The sequence below is a fragment of the Branchiostoma lanceolatum genome, chromosome 15 (genome assembly GCF_035083965.1).
Source record: "Branchiostoma lanceolatum isolate klBraLanc5 chromosome 15, klBraLanc5.hap2, whole genome shotgun sequence".
Classification (NCBI taxonomy): domain Eukaryota; kingdom Metazoa; phylum Chordata; class Leptocardii; order Amphioxiformes; family Branchiostomatidae; genus Branchiostoma; species Branchiostoma lanceolatum.
This window is the reverse complement of record NC_089736.1, coordinates 18,471,935-18,496,243: the sequence shown is the minus strand read 5'-3', so window position 1 is coordinate 18,496,243 and position 24,309 is coordinate 18,471,935. Positions and strand designations below refer to the sequence as shown.

The following is a 24,309-nucleotide window of genomic DNA, read 5'->3' as shown; positions in this document are numbered from 1 at the left end:
CATTTTTTTCATTTCGTTCCATGTCGCCCCATTTCGTTCCATTTCGTACTTTCTGTACATCCAACCACCCTTATGCATTACCCACCCTTTTCAAATTCATTTTACGAATTTCATGAACTACCAAAAATAAAAAGAATGGAGTGCTCAAAACAACGTTTTCGAAATTCTTAACATGATCTATTACCAGTGTTGGGTGTTAACATCTCGAAACTAGTGTAGAGCAGAGCAGCAGTAGCCGTGTCATCACGCCTCGCTGTTAGTGCAAGAACTTAGAATATTTCTGGTTAACAAGTTAGGACTACACTACCACAATGATCTACTTATAATAACCGATATTTAAGCGGGTCAATGTGATCAATCTGGTTGCAAGTGCAACAACCTCCTCAAATCACTCGCATCCCTCATCTTCCTATATTTAGTCAATAGTTTTCTTTGGCATGATTGGCCCACTTCCTTCGCACGTTGTGATGGCGATGCAAAATTCCGCCCATTTGTCAGCTTTAAATACATTCAGCACAGTCTGTCCGTGAAAGACTCAGTTCTGCACACTTGCTCTCATCTAAAGACGTTATTGTGGAAAAAGGCTGTCCTGCCATCTGAAACTGTAGGTAAGGAATCCCAAAGTCACTGTATCTGCTAACTACTATTTCATTAGGTTCATGCACAACATAGTCTCTCATAAAGATGACTGGTTACAAAGATATCTGATTTGAATTGGTACGATTATTATCGCGATTTTTAGCTTTGCATATTCTGGAAGCAAAACATATTCACTTAATAAGTATGTCTGTGACTTAGCGAATAGCCTGTGTTGATACAGTCAGTATTGCCTGATCCACGGTGCCGCCAGGCGCTCCACATACCGTGTGGGCACACGATGTTTGGACAGCCTTGTTTATGTTCATGTCTAAGTTTTGTGGACCATTTCATCTGCATATTGATTCTGTTGTTCCCACATCATGACGATAATGACAACGGGCAGCGTGAACGTATCAAATCTCCACCATTCACCGTTCTTTATCTGTAAACAGAAATATGGAAATCCCGACTGTAAGAATTTTAAATTCGTTATGTTCAAACAAAAACAACTCACGTAAGGTCCGTCTTCCATTGATACATTGGTGAAAATTTCACATTCCTCACAACTAGTCTTTCTTTTTTTAAATAACAACCCTATTGTTGCGCCCACAACTATCTTCGTCTTTATTTAGTTGGACGTTTGACCTTTTAAATGGAACAACTGCGCTCGTATAATCTGCCATAAAGCCAGGAAATACTGTCCAAAAACACAACGCGATTAGACTATAGGCTATGACATCAACTACAAGCCCTAAAAATCCTGTGTCTGCCCACAGACGGATTTGGCAGCAGGGGGGTTTCGACTTTAAACGAAAAATTAATACCACATCACCTGTTATATAAAATAGTTTCTCTGTTCTTAAGTACGAGCTTCATAAAATCTAATTGACGTTTGTTATTCTTGGAAACTTGTACGTAGTACGTAGATGCCTATCGACTATATGTACTTTGGAAGCATACTTTTAATCTTATCAAGTTCCAGGAAGAGCCGATATATTTTAAAGGATTTCATCTTAACGTTCATTCTGAAAGCAAAACTTTTGTACCTCATTGCGATTTTGTATCGCTTGATTTTAGGTTTGCCAAATTGAATATTATGTTATGTTGAAGCACTAGTACTATAACGTCAGTCATACCAAGGGGTTGATACGCCACGACATCCCGGTAAGAAGATGACCCCTTTGTAAAACATGTTAAAACCGAATACGCAACTGACAGTTATCTATGCCTTATGCAATTTTGACAACCGGTCCACTATTTGTAAGAAAGAATCACTGCCGATTCTTCCATTCGATCTTTCTTCTTTTTAATTTCATTTGAATTCGTTTGATTTTTTGTGTATTTCATTTGGATTGCAACAAGCAAAAATATTAGCCCAGGTAACATTGCTGATATACGGACAGCGCTTTCCCCTGAGTTCGGATCATTGCTACTTTCAGAATTTCAGGAATTTCAGAAATGATATACAAGCGGAAGACATATGTTACAAAATAGTAGAATCCACACAAGATAGTAAAGCAAGAGACCAACAATAAAGAATAAGTAGCATAACAAATCAATTTCATGATCGGATGACACAGTAAAGTTTAGTAAACCCCCTTGACTAGGAGATGGTTGCCTGTAGCTTGGGGGCGGTGTTGTTGAAATGTAATCATGAGATACATTACAGATTTGTTTGTTAGTGCTGAAGTTGTGACCTAGGAACCATCGCATACCTTGAGGTTATATAGCGTGACATCCGAGCCTAGTATAGCTGCCGAGTATCTTTTGTCCTTTTTGGTCAACGTTGCATCAGAGTAATGGCCGTTGCACACGATCTCTGACGGACACAACTTTATGTAACTATATACTGGATATCAACCTCATATACGCCAACACGACCCTATAGGATTACGTGACGTGCTCTCATCAGGACATATGCGGAGAGACTCTGCCGTGTACAAGTGCCTCAACAGTAGTGGGCCACTGTAGAGAGGACAGTGTGGTAGGTAGGAGTTAACCGTCTCTCAGGGTGCTCCGTAGGCACACATCACATGCAATTTAGCAACCTGGTGGTGATGGTGTTCTCTGTTTGTTTTTGTTTTGACAGTATGGTGGGGACATGTTTGACAAAGTAATAAGTTCAATTTCGATTATGGCTTCCAGCAACTTTCTTTGGTACTGCAGCAGATCTTCAGTCTTTTGTCTCTCATACTCTTAAGTATAATTGCTCTCGTGTAGGCTTGGGCTACCTAGGAGTGTGCTTTGGAACTGTAAGAATGCCTTCGTTTTGTACTTGTTGAACGGATTTTCATGCATTTTAACCTGTAGATGACTTAATTCACACAGCTTATGACTGAAATCGAATAGAGCCATTGTAGCCGATGTTAGGAATGCCATACCTGTGAAATATATAGCCGAGGAAGATAGAAATATCAATGGGTTCAGTATTATCCACCACAATAAAAAAGCTAGAAGGACCTAACTTGTATCATTGATGAGAAAATACGTAGTTTGAGGTTAACATCACTTAACATAAATTATGGAAATCAGGACCTGTTTTGCATAAATAATGTGAACTTGATTGTTGTTAACGATATGACTCCTGACTTCCTCTCTTTCTTTCTAATTCTGGTTCACTTGGAATGGTCTACTTCCAGTTTTGTAAACAGCTATATAGCATCCTTTATGTAACTTAAAACTCCATCAAAATCACAATTCCTTGTCGTTGAATATACTGCATATACATCTTCGCATTTTCATGTAAGGCACATATTTGTAATGTCAATACAATTAGTGTATGGACTGCAGGCTAGATCCTACACACTCGGTCTTAGAACTTGAGATAATATCTTGAAAACATGAAACACAATATCAAGAAAAGACATCCCTTTTACATCATATCAAAATAGAGAGAACAATTATCGCTAACAACTATCAATAAGAATATAACAATACTTAACATTTGGAACCGCATCATCTAACCATTGTTGCTTAAAGGAAAGCTACACAAAAAATTGAAAATCCTTCTATGCTATGCTTAATATATTCCAAAGTCAAATTCTTACTTCAAGTTGATTCACATAAGTCCGTCATAGTTCTCGGATTTTCCACAGTTTGCAACTTATGCCGTGCTGACGCCTTCTCGGCTGATAATTGAATTATATGACGTCAGTGTTTCAAATTTTTCACCTGATGATTGAATTTTAGAACACTGACGTCATATAAGACAATCATCAGGTGAAAAATTTGAAACACTGACGTCATATAATTCAATAACAGGTGAGAAGGCGTCAGCACGGCATAAGTTGTAAACTGTGGAAAATCCCAGAACTATGACGGACTTATGTGAAACAACTTGAAGTAAGAATTTGACTTTGGAATATATTAAGCATAGCATAGAAGGATTTTCAATTTTTTTGTGTAGCTTTCCTTTAACAGTATCTATCAATGTAACAATACTTTACGTTTGGGACTGCATTGTTAGCAGTAACACCTAGCCTCAGTGCACTGTGAACCAGTCAGTATTGCCCTGAAACGTCGGCTCTTTGTAAATACTTGGTTGTGAATAAAAGAACCTTGCTAGTCAGTCATTCACCAGCCTGATGAAATTATTCACGGATGAAAGACTTTTTTAAACCTGTTAGCAGGATGTCTGACTCTACATAACAAAGTACATAAGTACACTACGAAAGGCATGGCTGCGTGAAATGTTGCCGCACCTAGACTGCGTCTTGATTTCCTGTTTTCCAACGTAACATCAAGTAATTCAATATTCTTGCGGTCTTCCGGCAATACCAAGCTCGAGTTTCTGCCCTCGCGTATGTTGTTAACTATTTTAACTTTCAACCATGTGCTAAGTGGTTATTATCATTCACACAACACTTCTATGACCGGATTGTTAGTTTTCTAGCGATATCAGGTGTTAACTAGGTGCGGATTCCTTCTGGATCGTTCTCTGTTTAATTCTATTTGTCAAAAAACATTTTCCCCATATTTTTACAAACAGCCATTGGACATCGACGCAGACACGCACTTTGATGTTCAAACGTCCGATCCTCAGGATTTATGGAATATATCTTATAATTATTTCAAACTGTCCCTTTTACGATAACGAAATAAACAAGCTCTTAAAGAAGCCACCCAATTCCATCCTACTTTTTACCGCCACGTTAACAGACAAAAACAAAACCACCCTCCTCTTAGCATCACAAAACCCACACATTACAGACAAACTGGGATCGTTCATTTTCACTGTCTCACAAAAAGAAGTCGAATCCAACAAGTTAGAATCAGAGTCAGCATTTAGACTAGAGTACCCACATACCTGAATATTATGTTCTCCATTGTCTGCCTGTCTTCTTCCTGTTACTTGCAATTTGCCCTCGGGCAATAAACTTGTTATCATTGGAGGCCTGTCATAGGTACGTTCAAGAGCTGACCGTTTTCCCATTTCCATGGTCTTGATATCACCTCCCAAAGGCGGGTCTATGGAAGTGACTGCAAATTGTTTGCTCGTTGTAATTAGAAATGGAAAATGCTTCTATAGATACGGAGTACATACTGCATGCCGGTCCTTGCTGAATAGCTCTGTGTCGAGCATGATTTGTTGCCCTGCCATGTGTGGCTGGTACGTCTGTTCTGCCATTTATCTTATATGTAACCTCATACCTCCGCCAAATGATTTCAACCTTTTTTTAACCAATTATGCTAGTTAGGCCATAATTTGCATAATTCATATTCAGCCACGTTGACATTCGCAAATTAAAGCTTCCAAATACCACACGTAGGAAATTCCAGTTATTTACCAATATGGGATTGCAGTATTTTCTCATTAGTTATCCTAACTAGGTTTTCATTTGCATACCTTTTATCTATCAATATGGTAACGTTGGGTAACACAAATTTGGGATTTTTCCGATAATGGTTGACTGAAATCAATCTAGCAGAACAATAAACCATCCTTTTTTTCTATAATTCTGTCAGTATCATGTACTATCTTTGCACTAATCATATATATGGTAGATTTTGTCTCTAGTCGTGCTGACACCATAATATTTCAACTTGATACTACCGTCCGCCGCACTCACAATGACGGTGCTGTCGGACAGGGGGGGCACATTAATTCGGGAGAGAAGATTTGTCTTGAATATCTTACCGCTAATCACATTTTATACAGCAGCTATTCGTTCCATCCTTGGCTTGAGGAGAGTGCTATGGATATAGACGTGTCCAAGTAAAAAAATACACGAAAAAACGGCCGTACTGCACACATGAGGCCAGTTCGGGAACAACCCGTGTGTTGAGTCGGTAGAACTTCACTCAAAGTCGGCCCATCGTCATCATCGGGCAACGTGTAACGTTACATTATTCATGGAAAGTTAGCTGGATGCCGTAGTAATGGTAATACTACTATGTCCATGTGTTCCTTGTTGTGTTAGGAGCAAACTTTGAGGAAAATATCTTCCTCAGTCCACTATCACACGCAACATTTAGACAAAAAAGTGTTCCTCACAAACCTTTGTCGTCTGCTTGACAACAGGATTCTGGTTAACAATATGGCGGCGGGAAAATACACGTGCCGTAGGTTGTAGCAACAGAGAGGAGTTTTGATGATTGATCACACTTAGAATCCAGTTGCAGGTTAGCAAAAGAGATTGTAATAAGTTGTCTTGTAAATAATTGTGTTTAGCAGGAAGCGGATGTGACATTTTTCTTATAAACCAGCCGACAACCATGTTGTGTAATTCTCCCACGAAGCCCTCAGACTGTTCCAATAAGGGACGGAGAGTTTTTGGCCTCGTCGCCTTATAACGCATGCTTATCGAAGCTTTTCAGACAGTGTTCTGAATACGTTAGTCTGTCAGGTTTGCATTTCTAGCGGTATTACTTATGTTGCATCTAGCACATATCCCTAAATACCCCGTTTTCGAAAAATCCCGAATTTAAGTACCCCGCGAATTTATGTTACCCAACGTTACCTCAATTGATTACGTTGTGAACTCTAACCTTCGTGGGTCGTATGCATGGTGAAGAGTTTCACGTTTTTCTGCCACATGATACCAGTGATAGCTGAACGGTTCAGCATGAAGGACAGGTGCAACCATCCAAGAATGACACAGATGCTGTCCGGACCTCCGGCTGTCGCGGATGGGGAGGTATTCAGAAACAAGTTCATCCTTGTAAACCACTGGTTCACTGTAACTCCTAACACTGGGGACAGCCCAACATATCAACATCAAATCAAACTTTCGTCTGAAACGTTGTAGGTGGATACAACTTGCTTGCTTTATTTTCACTTAGTCCTAGTGTCAAAGATAGCATCTTCAATTGTGGTTTCAATTCAATTGTACTAAATATCTATTTAGCCTCATCTTTTACGTAGCCTCTTTGCTCCATTCCTGTTTTCACCCGTGCAGCCAAGGTGAGACTGATGTCTGTTTGCGTGTCCTTTACCAATGACTGGCATCAGAAATAGTGGTCTTTCCTGAATCTCCCCGCTTTTGTCTTCAACGAAGCTTTCTGTTTAAGAACATCAGGATCCAGCAAACTCCAGCTGCCCGGGGTTTATGTCCCCTCCCCGAGGCTGGCGGTTACGGGCGGCTGACTAGAAGAGCGATTAAAATCAGGCTATCTTGAGAGTATAGGGCAAAAAGTATAATTGCTTATGTAACGCCTTCTATTCTAATACATAAATATAAAACAAGAGCATTAACGTTACATGTCTTGTACAGGAAAATGTAATTTAGCAGATCAAGAAACATCTCATTGACACTTTTGGTGGTCACTTTTATACGGTAAGTCTGAAGAGTTATTTGAAATAAATCTCTAAGGAAAATAGCTTCATCAAGAAGTATATCTAAAGTTTGACACAACGTTTACTCAACCTTAGAGGAAATGTGGATGGGACTTTTTGTCGACATTTATGTGGAACGGCTGGCATGAAATGTCTACTACACTAAGTGTAGAAATTCATATAAAGATACGACGGCCTTTTCAAAGCGAAAGTTTTTCATTTTCATAAAAAATTCATGGAGATTGCCCCCCCCCCACCAATGTCGATATAAACTGTTTGGCATCCTTCCGTTTCAAGGTTGCGTCTGCTCTTTAATGGTCCCTTTCACGGCAACGTCTGGGGGTTAGAAACGGATTAACACGGCTAGAATACAATCCTTGTCTCGACATCTTCATCCTGTGCACTAATATGATATGATGTGTGTTTGTGTGTGCGCGCGTCTGGAGGATATTCTATCAAATGTTTTACACAAATTATTGTTTCCTGACTTTTCAGTAACTTAGCGCTATAATAGCATGAATCGATTTCCTTACAAATACCTTGTGAAACAACATATATCACGTGCAGCCAGATTTTGGTTCCAGAATGGTATGAAATACTGTTAGGACGTGCATTGGATTTGTCGTACCACGTTCGGGTGCACTTAGTCAGGGTCCCAGTGAGCCCAGTGAAGCTTTTAAAACAGTTCCCTATAAGTGGACCCTCAAGGCAAAAAATCCATTTTGCAAATCGGGGCCTTAATCTCTGTATGCCAAACACATTAGCGGGATCTCAGACTTTGTACTTTCAATTTAGCAAGCGGGCTTATGATGTCGTTTGTTTGAGAAACGTACCTAATGTGGCTAGTCCAGGCCTCAAGAAGTCCATAAAACGGGGTTACATTTTTGTTTGTTTGAGGAAGGCTAATAAACCATGTAAGCGGTAGTAGCTGGTGCAGTGTGCTGCAGCTTCGGTGTGCTGAAGCTTCCGTCCGATGTCTTCACTAATCAGTAACAAAAAACGATAGGAATTCTAAAGATGTATTATTTTCTTTGAATGGAACCTCATTCATCAATAGTCTCTTTTACACAGGACATTCCGTGAAAGAAATTTCTTTTATGATAGACATAACTTTCTCATAATTTTGGAATTGTGATTTCCACAAAAACTACTGTCTCTAATCAATAATTGATAAGATAATTCCATTGCCGTTTTGGGATCAGCTCTCAACAGTCAATGATAAGAAAACAACGCAGTTCGAGTACTCCTGTATGTATGTATGTATGTATGTATGTATGTTTGCATGTTTCTATGTATGTATGTATGTATGTGTGTATGTATGTATGTATGTATGTATGTATGTATGTATGCACATTTTTGAGATCAGCGGAGTATATCCATGAATTAAAGCCACAAGTTTAATGTCGAGAGTGTGGGCGTTATCAAGCTGATCTATGGTAAATATTCAGCTTAACCCCATATAATACCATGGCCCCAAACCCCTAAACTTGCTTCTTTCTAAAGATATGAGTAGAAATGGACCACCTAAAACAGTGTTTCAATTCAAATGAGGAAGACATGTGTCAGTTCTCTGATTTATCGCATTGCTTTAAATTGAAGTCTCCTAAACCCATAAAATCTTCCAAAGTGAGGAGAAATTCGAAGAGCATCTAAAGTATATACTTATTGGGGAAAATGGAATGTGGTTTTAAAGGGGAAAATTATTAAGTACCTCACAGCTTTACGAGTTTTAGAGTGTGAATATGTTAGTTTTCTTTTGTTGAAAAATGATGTGTTCCTAGGATACTAAAGAAAAAAAACAGTTTCCTTAGTAAGAGTTTAACGTTTGAAATGTCATGGTGGCCAGAGAGAAAGTAGTGGAGCTTTCACTAGAGTGAAGCGTGTCCCAGTGCCCGGGATACCATCGCCGGACGTTTGCAGAGTTTGCAGACAGTATTTATCCAGTCGTATGACGCATGAATTACGTGAAGTTTTCAACATCAGATTGGTTTTCATATCGTCTCCATCTTCTGTCCGTATTACATAACCTCGTTTTACTTGCCTACATTACTAGTTAGACCTCAGATCGTCGCTGTTTGTTCTTTGGACAAGAGTGACATACAAGCACGCGCAGCTGATTAGCGCAGTTCTCACTCTCCCCAAAGTTGATTACTAGTTACACATTAATTTCCACTGATGTTCTGATCAACACTAAAAACGCAATCTAACGTTACCTTATTGACACCCATCCAAAACTGATGTTAATTGATCACACAGTGATTCTTTGATAAAATATTCGGTGACAGTTTTACTCTAGGCTCGTATATAGTGTATATGTTGCACGCCCGGCACATTGACACATGACGGCTGAAGCTGCTGAGGGAGAATAGGGGCACCGGCAAAATGCCTTTCACACGTTTTAAATGCACAAACTCTCCGTAAGGCAATACGTAGGCATTTATGATCATATATTTGGGACAGGCCACCTACAGGAATCACCCGGTTTAAGGCGGTTAACTTAGCGCACACAATCTAACCACTACAGATAAGAATAGCAGGAATGGTCCTACAGTGAGATGTGAACAGTGCACCAATGAGGTGTAGAGTTGACATGTTTTATAACGTGGTGAGTAGTTAGCCTCCAGTAGAATTTTGTATGAATGTTGATATAGAATGTACGTTCTCCGCATTTGCCATTAAGGCTTTATGAATGGTGAATAGATTAAATAAACATTTAGTATGTGTTTTGTTAAGTTGCTAAAAACGTTGTGTCAATAATATCATTCTAAACATTTATATTGTTAGTCAGGGGCAAATATTGTACAGCAAGCTGTCAGGAAAAAGTTGGAGACTGTGGCATCAAAGTTGACAAAATATATTCGTTTGCTTTCTTTTATCAAAACGAACATTGTTGACAGTTCGGAAATTTTATAGATCTGAAAACGCAATTCAGGGGCATGTCGTGTAAGTTTGCAACGTCCACATTGTAATATATTGTTGAACAGTCCTTTCTCCTCATCACAAAGGAATTCATATTTTTACAAAATAAATGTATTTACTAACCCCTTGCTATGAAGTTGTGAATTGATAGACATATCCAATCTGGTATGGTGTTTACAATTTTGAACGAATATATTCTTATCATTCTGCCCAGTTTTGCTCTTTGTTTCTCATCATGTAATTGAACAATCATGCATCGAAAACATAAAGTAGATTAATTCACAATCTATACGGTCAATAGAAATGCAATATTCTATAGAATTACTTCCAACATTGCTTTATTATTATCATTCGTACTTTACAACTCGGTAGTTCCCTTTCTGCCGTACCAAACATTGCCAACTGTGATCATCAGACTCGACGTTTTATTTTGGCCACATGCACCTACCAGCATAGGGAAACAATTGAATACATGTACGATAGGCTGTCCCTCGGAAACCCCATTCATAACCTTACCTGACTCCGAACACTTAAAGTGGAACCGCAATAAAATGTATTTTGGTCTACACTAGACTACGGGTCTGGTAATAGCTACAATAGGGAGAACGCGGTACGTTGAAAAAGTTGTGAGCATATTCGAAATGTAACACATACCCCACCGCCCGGCCAAACACTCTCAATCTCCGCATCTTCGGCGGCTTTCTCCATCCTCGCGGACTGTGATGGGGATCAAAGTTATCATGTTGGCCACCATTTCAAGACCTTGGTCGTGTGGAGGACATGCCCCTTTGTTTTATCCAACAACGCAAATATGGCTTGACACTGGTTGCCGTCAGTAGTGGCGGTAAGGTAATACGTGCCGGGAATGTTCTGTACATGCGACTGAAATAGCCTGGATACCTCCGCTCTGTGTGATATTTATCCAGACGGCTCATCGTGACGTGGAGATATTCCCACTGACTGGCTGGGTACAGTTGAGTGTAGGGCACGTATGGTAATCTCATAGGCAAGCATTATATCAGAGAGACTTGTACAGGTCGGGTGAAGTAAAGCGGGCATCATGAACGTCTTTAAGAAAATCTACTTAAAAACCAGTATCAACATGAACTGGAAGGAGCAGAAGTCGCTGAGGTATGTGGCGTTCTACGCCGTGTTCGCGCTGGGCATTGTGTGGTTCGTAATCATGCTAGTATAATGTGTTCCAGAGACTGCCAACTTCCAAGATGTCTTCCGATACAACTCGTGTCCCCGTCCCTACCCCTGACTCTACCTCACAACAACAACAACAACAACAACAACAGCCAGGTACGTCAGCAGACTTCACCTCACATCGTTTCTCTTTTCATGTTTACATTACTAACATTACGCATTATTTTGTTTTTATTCTTAAAGATATTGTGACAATACACTTGCGTATAGTGAAGTAATGTGTTTTTTTATGTAGACCCAACATGTATGACAAGCCAAAGGGGACTTGACTTCTATTATATATGGTACAAAAATGTTCCAATGGTGAGAGGCCCAGGTTAGGTTTCATCGCACAGCAAAAGGAGGAGGGGGGTATAAGAATATGTTTTGGTACAATCACACACTAATCCATTTACGTTAGATCTCCATTAACACTTGTATCTAAAGGTTTTCTAGTCTAACCTCTACACGGGAGTTCAAGTAAGATCTGGTCGAATTGGTCCATGACATATCACTTTCTGTTCGTCCATAAACAGCACAAAGGTGAAAGGTTAGCCATGTCAACAAATGGATCAATGACATGGGTGACGTGCATGCAGATGTGAAAAGTCTCGGCCGCCTATAGCTACCGAACGACTTAAAACAATTTGCCGCCACGTATTTCTAAACGTTCATCATCCGTCTCTGCAGCGCTCGTAATGTTCTTATATTGTAATATTCAGAACCAATGTTTTGATACCAACCTCCTTACAGAGTCGTCAAATCACGTAACACTGTTACTGCTCGTATGGCAGGGGCATTCTGGACGATAACTTGACACCATATTCCCTGCAAATCTCGTAGCTTTAACTACTGACAGCTCCGTATGGTATAACCCACCACGTTCAAAGGTAGTTTTGACCCTTATCTTTAGGACAGTCGCACAGTCATGGACTCCATATTATGTAGCAATATATCAATGAAATGTTAGTTGATGGAATTTTCCTTTACCTACTGGGCCAAGGATCGTATACATGAATTCTTAGCTTATTTGTGAATGTGGGCTGTGATTCCTCTCCTGAGACAATCGGTAATGCTGGGGTCACATTTCCAACCCGGGGCCCGACCGGGCAGTCTTTGGGAACGAAAACTATGATATAAAAGACAACAGAAACACAAAACGTACCCAAAATTATTTAAGAGGATAGCTTGTGCAAATCTATTGACACACACTTTGATTTTTCGTTTTCACAAACAGCCTGGCCGGGCCCCGGTTAGGAAATGTGACCCTAGCATAAGCTGGAACGTTGGTGGTTCCGACCATCAGCGACCATCCTGCTCGTGCCCTCCAGCTTCCATGTATTTACAGACGTTACGGACACCGCTCCAGTTGTAGCCAACAATAACCGCCGACCTTAAATGGACCCCCAAAAACCTCAAATGAGACATCCTTCTGTTACCGTGGCGCATCGTACCTTGTACCATGTATCTTGGTCCCTTGACCCAGTTCAGTACGGCATACGAAACGCCTGTACATTTACAGAAAACTTTCGTCCCGTTGAATAGATTGACTTAACAAACATGATTCTAACCGTCATGTCGGTAATGTACCTCCCTGTGCCGTGTCCAGCTGCCCAGCCCGCGCCTCCTGCTGCAGGCACCTCCGGACGTGACATGTGGGCCAAGTCCAGCGCTATAGGATCAAAATGGCACAATGTAGCTGCACTTATCATGAAACGGCAAAAGGAAGAAGCAGAGAGTCACAAACATGACTTATTCCAGGTGAGTTAGGCCTCTTAAATCAGCCTCCCTCAAAAGCCAGTCGTGCCCAGGTTATCTTCAAAACAGCATGGCTTTACTTTAATATCCTCCAACCTTCTCCCAGCGAGTCCGACTCAACAGTCTTAATGTGTTGTTGAGTCAATTCTTCAAACTACTGAAAAGTTTATAGGGCTCTCCATTTTGTTCCTTGGACGGTAAGAACAAGATACGTGACTTTTTAGGTCTTAATAAGAAAACGCAGTGGTGACTTGTCTGTGCCTCAGTAGAAGATTGAGTCGTCTTTTATAAACGTGATATTGCAGGGTATTCCCAAACGACAAAACCTTATATTGTTTCACTAATTTTGGAAACAGGATTACGAAGTTGGCGAGGACTGTCCCATTGTTTTCGGTGGTACGAAAGAAAAACACATTGATGAAGAGCTTCACGAAAAATCAACGGAAAAAACGTAAGTATATTTCATGATGACATCATTTAATCAGTTGGTTGGGATGTTATTATGGCCTCCAAATTTGGTGCGGCGACCATCTGTACGAACAAAAACAGGTTAAATCGATTTTGCTGACACAAAGCCGATTGACTTTGAGGTTGAGGTGGAAAGGCCCTCACAGAATTAAGCCGTTATCTTGTGCGCCACGGGCGGTCATTGGGACTGGTTTCTTGTCTTTCCTTACTCTATACATAGAAATTTGAGAAGCTAGTCAGAGACATAGTTTCATCTTTGGACTATTTTATTTCGTCCAGTTCACCAAAAATGTCAAACATGCATATGTTCACATTTACTGTCGCTTGAAACTAAAATAAGGCACACAAAAACAGTCTTCAGAGCCTCTGCAAATGATTCCGATGATGGTTATGATGTTTTCAGATCAATATTTACTGTCTGGCAAGTAATTTTTAAAAAGCCATGTAGTTATTCCAACATTTCTTTTTTACAAGTCTGTCAAACTGTGAAGCCATTTCATGCCGATGTAATTGTCTTCCCGTTGTTGCGTATGATTGATGTGATGTTGGAAAATCGCACAGGAGAAAATCTCGTAAATTCCTGAAGAGGGCCATGACTGCGTCATCAGAGGAGGCGGCGGAACCCGCGCCGCCCTCCGCCTCGTCTGTGCCGATGAAAGACCGAACAACTGTGGAATATCAGAGGGTCCTGGTGGATGGAGAGGGAATCGCAGGGGTAGGTATTCATACTGCATACTCTTGTCGTGGGTCAGGGTAGATAGTTTGAACAAATAGGGGATACTAGAATGGTACTACTACGTTGAATATTCTACAATGTATAATTCCTAATCAGTGTATGTATAACTATATGTGCAACAGAACGCAGGCGTGTTTTAAGGGAGGAATGAAGAATGGAAAAGAAAGGAACTATAATCATGCCACTTTTTCTTGACAACATAGGTTCCGCTTCGGGACCTACAAGACGCATCCAAAGGTTTGCTAGAAGCACTGGCGATCAGGGAAAAATACATGCGTCTCAACTTTCAAAGCTACCCAAAAACAACTTCTCGCTACTTGCGCATGGTGGACAACGAACCTACTCCGAACGAAAGTGACTTTGCAGGTGTTGATGAGGGTGAGTATATACAGCCTTTAGTACAGCCTGTTGGACTGGTGGAAGGGGGCATACTTGTGAGGTTAGACAATGAGTGGTGAGCCTGACATGTGGATGGATAACTAAGGAAATCAGCAACAAACACATGACCTGTTAAATGTTCACCAGCCATTGTGAACAAGCAATATGATTCAATTTACATCCATTCTATTTTAGACACCGACTGGGCGGGGAAGTACGGTGATCCTTTCCGTTGTCGCAACATACCCGAGAACTTGAACTACACTTACAAAATGAAGGAAGGTGTGGTGTACGTGTATGAAGATGATGCCAACATGCAAGCCGGGCGGCCAGTAGACCTACCGTACCCCGACAAGGATGCCTTCCTGAAGGACTATATGCTGATGCTGGCTCTGATGAGTGATGGGCCGATGTAAGTATTCAACTTATCAAAGCACGACAAACTCTTACCGTCGCCTACCAAATTTCAAATCATTCTCGTCATTTTCCTGCACGCGACGCCTTTTTGAACATCAGTAGGTGAGAGGAGAGCAAGGCCAGTGTTGTTGTCAAAGCTGTGTGAGTCATTTCTGACGCCTCCTTTGAAATGGAGACTTAACTAGAGTTCCATGACCTCATACCTCTGCCAAATGATGTTAATCTTTACAACTGACGTATTGTAGTGGTCTCTCACAGATTATGAAAATGATGTGGTCATTTGCATAACTGATATCATTACACAAGTCATTAGTAACTGTGTAAATCACCTGATTTGCTTGATATATGACTTGAAATTTTCACGTATACGTAAATTGCACGTGTAGCAAGCATGAAATCTCTATCATTTAACAATGACTCTGTGCAGCCATGGCTCATTAACATAATTTATATGAATTCTTTATCATCTGTTCCCAAATCACAAACCCCGGTAGTTTGAGAATATCCTTCTTCATGTTTCCTCATCAACCATGGAAATAATGACAAAATGTGCATAATCTATGTCTAATGATATTCCAGATTCACCTTTATCTAACATACAAGTGTCACTAGTATGAATTCGCCATCACATACGACTAAGTTAGTATACAATGTTTTCATTGGTTATGCAAATTAGGTCATGATTTTCAATACTTTTATCGAGATGTCTCTGTAACTCAAATGGTAACCGCCTTACAGTTAAATTCCTGGTTCCAATTAGTTGGTAACTGGAGACCCAGGTTCAGTTCCGGGGAAGGGAATCTCGGTTGAGGCTGCACCAGTCTTTCAAAAGAACGTGAAATGGAGGTCCCGCGTTCTAAGACGTGCCTTAAGCACGTTAAAGGAGGAGGGCTAGCAACCCCTCCCTGTAGTAATATACCCTGCTACAGGACCAGCAAGCTGCCCTATGTGCCACCGGTACCTGGCACGACAAAGTGAATAACAAAAAAAAATGTTGCTCTCGAACCAAGTTACATATATAAGTGATGAGGATGAAATTCCTGTCATTTAGTACATTTGAAATATAGATTATCCTCACAGTCACAAATAAGGTCCTAATATGAATGATCAACATTAATTGGTCCAAGCTATCTAAAAGTCCAAAATCATGAAAATTCATTAATCTCTTCTTGACTTATCCTGTTTCGAAGACTGAAACTGAAACGCCCCTGTAGTTTTAAAGAAGAGAGCCCGAACTTATGTCACTTCTTACTCAGCATAGGTTGTACGGAACACGAAATATGAAAACCAGAGGTTCTGCTGCGGTACCTAGAAAAGCCGTCAGGGGGCTCAAATCTAATAATTTCTTTGATAGAACAACACCTATTCATACACCAAATTTCAAGACAATCCGTCCATGCCATATTGTTTTATGTTGTTTGTCCACATACAAACGCGCCCGAAACATAACTCTCTTGGCAAAGGTGGCAAGTGCAACTGAAACGCTCCTGTACTTCCAAAGAAAGCTGCTAAAGGATCCACACTTAAGTCACTTCTTTCGAAGCACAAAGAACTATCTACCTCTCAAAAATCGCAAGCTCTGCTGTTGCACCAAGCGGAAAGCCACCTAGTAACCAGGGGGACCCAGAATCTAATAATTATCTCCATGAAAAATGGAGATATAGTTTTGGGCGTGTCCGTGTGTCTGTGTGTGTGTGTGTGTGTGTTTCCGCACTACTGTAGTCAGCATAACTCCAGAACCTCTTGATGGATTACGATGATATTTGGTATGTGGGCAGGTGTTGGGAAGCCGAAGTTCAAGGTCGATTTTGGGCCCCCTAGTATGTGACCTTGGTACTGCAGCAGAACTTCCGTTTTTGTATCTTTTGACCTGGACGTGCTATGGTCTTGATATTTGGGTGGCTGATAGCTTGTGATGTAATAAAGAAGTGGTGTAGGTTTTGGCTCCCTAGCAGCTTGGTTTGGAACTGCAGGGTTGATATCGTGAAAATCTTCTAAGGAGAATAACTGAACAAAGGAACGACGGATTTCCATGATATTTAGTATGCAGGTAGCTTAGACAGAGATGTACACAATGAAGTGCAAATTATGCTTATTGGGACTTGATTTGCATAACTGATGAGGAAAATCTATATTTGCAGTGTTTTCCATTATTAGACTCAAATACATGTAACATATGTAGTTTATGGAAAGTGGAGCATCAACAGATACAAATTATTCAAATAATTTCCTTATTTGCATAATTAATGCAAAAGCGCCATGATTCGGGGAAAATGATACGACTGTCAATATTGCAAAATGTGTAAGTTAGATAAAGGTGTTTATGACCAAGCATATATCATGTAAATGTATAAGTCATTTGCATAAACAGAATAGTTCATGGAGATATGAGGTCTCCGAACTCTTGTTTCTTCATTTTCTCAACACCTACCAACATGCCAAACAAATATCATAAAGATCCATGCACATCTTCAGACGCATTGTCAGTCACTTATGAAAGACATATAGTGCATGTTATCTGAAACGTCTGACTCTTAAGAGAATTTTCATTAATTTTGTATAACAAAACAAGAGATGTTTTTGAACAGAGCTGGCCATGCTGGTGGTAGTTGGACTATTTGTGAGCGAGTGATGTTCAAAAGATTAGCGTGCAAGAAAATGATGATAATGATCTGAAATTTGGTGGTCATTGATAAAAGGCTTTCGCTCGTTCTCAATGAAATGTGCAAAATAGAGATTTTTAGGTTCGAAAAATTGATCAGCTCATTTCCCTTTCCAAGCACACCTACCTCATTCTTTAGGTAAATATCCCCTTTTATGATCCCAAAGATATGACAGCTAATTTATAGCGGGAAGTTACCGAAACTTTCTAAGCTTTGATTAGATGTCCTTGGAGTTTACCCAGATTTTTGCGACAAAAATAATGAACATCAGTTAATTAAATACAGTAGAATCCGCTTAACTGCACCACCCATTTGTCAGCGTTTTTGGTGCATTTATCCGGCTGGTGCAATTATGCGAAATGCCCAGCTGGACCGCACAACCATGGGCGAGGGGTGTATTGTTAGTCAGAAACACTAGCACAAAGAAAACAGACGAAATTATTCAGTTATTAACTTTATTTATTGACCCTTTGCTGAAAATAAAGAAATGACTACGAACCTGTTTTGATTTTGCATTCTTTCATTTTTCCATGCGATCTACCGCATTACAACACACGTAATGTTACAGGGAAGGCATTCTGAAACATCGTCATGCCACTCATGGGATAACAGTTTCTGTGTTACATTACGTAGAGTGCAGTTGTCGATTTACGTAAATCATGTACCGCCAGTGGAAACTAGGAATTGAAACTAAAATTTGGTTACTGATTACGGGTGACCCACCCGGGACCTCCCATACGATTCATATCAACGTAACTGTCAATGGAGACCGCCTTCTTTTGTTGCTCAAAACAGTTTTAAACATATTGGCGGTATTGCGCCTTTACACCGGCAGGTATCGGTTCATTTGTACCGCGTTTGCCGATTTTAGCGCACCTTTTCAGATAACTTGTCGAGGATTTTTTTTAAAAAATGGTGCAGTTATCCGGCATTGGTGACCATGCACGGTGCAGATATGCGGAGTCACTAACAATGCAGTGAATGGCAACCGGTTTGGGATTTTGGGATTCGGTGCAATTAAATGGAAGGTGCGTTTATCCGAGGTGCAATTAAGTGGCTTCGTCTGTATATCAATTTTGGAGCTTTCATGTCGTGACATTGCCTTCAAAACCTATAGTTGAGGAGTCGGTATCTCTGGTAATACTTCTGTCAAATTTAGTGCCGTGATGACGATTATAACTGTTTCACTTAGCAATAAGATTGTCTGGAATTGTTTTTGCATTTCGACTTGTTAAAGCAATTTACCAGAGACGAAATCTGATAGTTCTTGCAAAAAGTTCCATCCTCCGTTGATTCGAATTATTTTCCTCTTAGAGCATCTATAACATATTCAATGTTGCGAACTAATACTGCTTAGAAGCAGGAAATGGAGGGGGAATCGTGGGAAAACGGTAACGGAAGTTACATACTGTCGTCAAAAAGCGTGATCACCAGACGTAAGTCGCCAAGTTGTAATTGATCGAATTCTGATTTCGTGGGGCATGAGGACAGGCAAACATTACTTGTTTAAAGTAAATTAAAGGTAGTTTTCTGCATCATGTGAACTTACCATGTAGATACGGTCAACATATTCACAGTCAGGGCCACTGGGGCAGAAACGTCCGCCCATTTATTTCGTATTTTCCCTCTTAAGCAGGGTGGAGTCACATAAATTAGGAACAAAACACTGATCGTACCAGCGTACTCAGTATGGCTACTCGTATACATAACTGTTTTGTCTTTTGTTCGGGGAGGTGGTCCACAACTGATTAACCGAACTTTTCTGGCTTTTAAAAGGAACAAATAAGAAGTGTTTGCTATCAGTCTGATAGCAAACATTCCTTATTTGTTCCTTTTAAAAGCCAGAAAAGTTTTAAGTCGTCATAAAAACGACAGTTTGGCACCTTATATGTGGCATATCTGAGTGCCAGGAACGTTTTACTTCAAACGGTAACGGAAGTTACAGAATTTGGCGACAGGCATAAACCGCCTTGCACAGCGTACAAGAACAGTGACAGGAGCGATCTGACGTGATTTGTCGGAGGGCCTCGGTAGCTGGATTCACCAGTTAACCGGTCATTCTCTGAACTGAATTGTTACGTTATCGGCTGTGTTTTTTTTTTTAAATTTTGTATGTCTCCTCAGGCGACAGCCGTTTTTTAGGGCTTTTTACGCCACCAGTTGCTATAACTTCTTCTTCAAAACCCATAAGTAATGTTGTGGTGCATTTTTCGTGAAACATAACAGGTGTTGTGGGAAAATGAAGAAAGCATCGATGGTGCCCGTAATTTGGCTCATGTTAAATCGTAAAGACTGGCGACAGCAATTTGTACATTTAAATGAGAACGAGCGTTTATGATTTATGGTTATGTCACGAAATTAACGTCATTATCTCCATGAAAAATGGAGATATTGTTTTGGGTGTGTCTGTGTGTCTGTTTGTCTGCTTGTCTGTTTGTCTGTTTGTGTTTCCGGACTACTGTAGTCAGCATAACTCAAGAACCTCTTGATGGATTACGATGATATTTGGTATGTGGGCAGGTCTTGTGAAGCCAAAATGCAAGGTCGATTTTTGGCCCCCTGGTATGTGACCTTGGTACTGTAGCAAAAATTCCATTTTTGTATCTCTTGATCTGGACGTGCTATGGTCTTGATTTTTTGGTGGCAGATAGCTTGTGGTGTAATAAAGACGTGGTGTGGGTTTGGGCCCCCTAGCAGCTTGCTCTGGAACTGCAGGGGCGTAATCGTGAAAATCTTCTAAGGAGAATAACTGAACAAAGGAACGACGGATTTCCATGACATTTAGTATACAGGTAGCTAAGACAGAGAAGTACACAATGAAGTGAAAATTATGTTAATTAGGACTTAATTTGCACAGCTAATGAGGAAAATCTATATTTGCAGTGTTTTCCATTATCAGAGTCAAATACATGTAACGTATGTAGTTTATGGCAAGTGGATCATCAACAGATACCAATTATGCAAATAAATTCCTAATTTGCATAATTCATGCAAAACACCATATCTTATCTAATTGGAAAATTATAGGACTGTCAATATGATACTTAGTATGCAGGTAGCTTAGACAGAGATATGCATAATGACGTGCAAATTATGCTAATTGTGACTTATTTTGCATAGCTAATGCGGAAAATCTATATTTGCAGTGTTTACCATTATCAGACGCAAATACATGTAACATATGTAATACATGTAACATATGTAGTTTATGGAAAGTGGAGCATCAACAGATACCAATTATGCAAATAAATTCCTAATTTGCACAATTAATGCAAAAACACCATAATTCTTCTAATTGGAAAATTATAGGACTATCAATATTGCAACATGTGTAAGTTAGATAAAGGTGTTTATGACCAAGCATATATTATGCAAATTTGTAAGCCATTTGCATGAATAGAATTGTTCATGGAGATATGAGGTCGTGGAACTCTTGTTTTCCTTTTTTTGGGGTGAGGACTCCCCTTTTCATTTGCCCTCCAAAATACGGACGGGATCAGGGCCTCATTAACATATGGTATAATTAGTCGAAGGGCCAACGCTCTAGAACACGCTTATCTTATTAAACAGCGACAACGACGTAACGCGCCTCTCCCGTTAAAAAGTCAGAGGCTACCCTGGTTTCTCGTGCCCGCTACTCGTGCCAAGGGTGTTCGATCTTGTGCCGTTTTAGAAAAACCCGGAAGTAGAATCGAATATTCGATGCTTGGCCCTTCGACTATAATGTTCTAAATGCTATAATATCGTGGTTGTAAATTATATAGATTTCATACTTTGCTATATATGTCATCATATAAAGATTACGCTTGCGGGTCATGGAAATGGCATCTATCTCGAAACGTCGTGCGGTTCGCTATGGCAGTCAGTCAGAAACTTTGAAGTAAGACTTATATCACTTCATATCTCTTCAGCTCAGAAACTAGGAATTCATAAGCGGGAGACCGCCTTGAACATAATTCAGGCCAGAAATATGATACAAATATGATCAGAGATGACGATTACTAAAAAGGCAAAGGCTGTTGCATTTTATTCTGGGATAATATGGCATGATCTTGCGGGATTAAAATCGATAATATGTTATATACCGACAGAAAGTAGATCTTCGCTGTTTAAGAAACACTTGATTTCCCTTTTGCTTGAAATCTATGTCAAGATGAAAATGAGAAGGAAAATTGCACCGAAACAACATGATTTCTGGTCATATCATCAATAGGAGAACGATAGACCTACGTTCTTATTTTTCTAAGAAAGAAGTTTGTATATTATAAAGAAGTTAAGAGGCTGTAAACTCTAACGACAAGCTTCCTTATAAGGGTGTTGACCCAAGGGGTCATGAAACGGGCTACTTTCTCTCACTGAATGAAAGAGCTGTCAGTGGTAACTTAACTTGTTCCTTCCTTTTACAGAAAATCCTTCTGCTATCGCCGCTTACAGTTTTTAGATTCAAGATACAAGATCCACCAACTTCTGAACGAACTTGCAGAGTCGGCAGAGACAAAGCAGTCGCCACACAGGGACTTCTACAACGTTCGCAAGGTGAAATGCAAAGCTGCTGAAGTGCTCACAATGTTCGCTATCGAGCAATAGTGGTAAAACAATATGAAGGTGGGCGTTTTGAACAAAAAAAGTGCACATGACAATTTCCTGTAGCTGTATTGTAGAAGCTGCACCTATAACGTCGTTATATAACATCTAAAATGGCCGCGGCTATTAACAAGACGTTCCTGTCAATAAGAATGTTTGGGCACTATTGACAGGATGCCCCTTTCAATGATAATTAGTTGGTACTATTGACAGGATATTCCTTGGACATGTTCGTGATGTCAGGAATGAGGTTAATGAACTATTCTAAATGTTCATGATCTTATCAGACACATGTTCCTGCCGAGATGTGAACACCGGTGATTCACGGGCGTGCACGCTACCAAGTGAGCCATCATAACATTTCATCATATAGAATGCCTTTCTTCTCATACCTGCGCATTCTATCTAAAACACATTTTTCACTATTGACAGGAACATCCTGCCAGTAGCCATGACAATTCAAAATTGTTTATCTTACACACAGCTTAAACAGGTATCACTGGACCGTGTCTAATTGCACCAAATTGCGAAAAATGCGTAATTACCAAAAGGTTGTGGCTACTGTCAGGATGATCCTGTCAGCAGTAGAATTTTTTGCACTGCAGACAGGATGATCCTGTCAGCAGCGGAAAAATCTGCACTGCTGTCAGGACCATCCTGCCAGCAGTACAATATTTTCTACTGCTGACAGGATCATTTTGAAAATCTAAATTTCCTGATAAAAGAAAGCAAGTGTTTACTCGCTATTCCTCGATATGTTAGAAACGTACAAGTACAAATGACTCATACCACTGAGATCAAAATCACACGCGTCTGTGAATTCATGGAATTTATTGAACATGGCAAAGATTCCGTAGTCCGATATACCCTGTGGGAGGGGGGTGGTTACTTTGTAAAGTCCGTTTCTCAAGACTCGGTTCAGACGACTCAGTTTGACGAACGGCTGACTTCAGTAACCTGGCATCCAGTCTACCGTGGATTGACCAGGCTCTCTTAGGGGCTGAAGGGACTTTCCTCCGCAGTGATAATCTCTAGCGACCGGTAGGAGTCTACACGGGATCGTTGTACTACCGTGGCAAACTATAGCTACTACCGGGCGCCAAAGATAATCCCGGCAGCGGAAAACGCCTTCCGCCCCGTAGAGCGCCCGGTCGGCCTAACGGCTATAATATTCTAGACTGAATTCCAGGTTAGGTAGGACTAGGGTTGGAGTTTTCTGGACATGTACACGACGTAATGTTCGAACGCGTTATACGTTAACGCATGTTGAAATTTGGCGGTTACAATCATCCTAATTAACGTTCCACACATTGGTTTACGCCCAGATGAACCCTGAGTTAAAACCGTAAGACATCCAGTGAAACACCAATATCCATTGGTACAGTAGCATATGCCAACAATTACAAAAAATGGAAAATCCTGTCAGCAGTTGAAAAACCTGCACTTCTGACAAGATCATCCTGTCAGCAGTAGAAAAATTTGCACTGCTGTCAGGATCGTCCTGTCAGCAGTGCAATTTTTCTACTGCTGACAGGATGATCCTGTCAGCAATGCAGATTTTTCTACTGCTGACAGGATCGTCCTGTCAGCAGTGCATTTTTTTCTACTGCTGACAGGATGATCCTGCCAATAGCCTTGGGCTTAGCAAAATGGCGCAAATGGGTGCGATCACTGCATGTTTTTGGATGAATTCTAATAATTGTACTTTGGTTTTAAAAGCGCCAGAATTTTTTCCCTGGGGAGGTAATAATGAATGTGCTCCAATTGAGACTGTACTGAACCTGAGCAGTTTGAGGGGTGGATCCCCGTAACCACATAAATTCATCAAAGGATTAGACTGTCTG

At 40.4% G+C, this 24,309-nt stretch overlaps 1 protein-coding gene across 1 annotated transcript in view; it reads left to right on the top strand.

Moving 5' to 3' along the window:
- The first annotated feature begins 485 nt into the window (after window positions 1-485).
- Window positions 486-24,309, top strand: part of LOC136420423 (AMP deaminase 1-like) — a 34,492-nt gene continuing 10,668 nt past the window's right edge. The window contains exons 1-8 of the mRNA XM_066407332.1: window positions 486-608; window positions 11,479-11,578; window positions 13,071-13,222; window positions 13,576-13,670; window positions 14,249-14,402; window positions 14,627-14,801; window positions 14,997-15,213; window positions 22,288-22,417. Of these exons, the coding sequence (XP_066263429.1) occupies window positions 11,497-11,578; window positions 13,071-13,222; window positions 13,576-13,670; window positions 14,249-14,402; window positions 14,627-14,801; window positions 14,997-15,213; window positions 22,288-22,417 (1,005 nt within the window). The 5' untranslated portion in view covers window positions 486-608; window positions 11,479-11,496. The remainder of the gene's footprint in view (window positions 609-11,478; window positions 11,579-13,070; window positions 13,223-13,575; window positions 13,671-14,248; window positions 14,403-14,626; window positions 14,802-14,996; window positions 15,214-22,287; window positions 22,418-24,309) is intronic.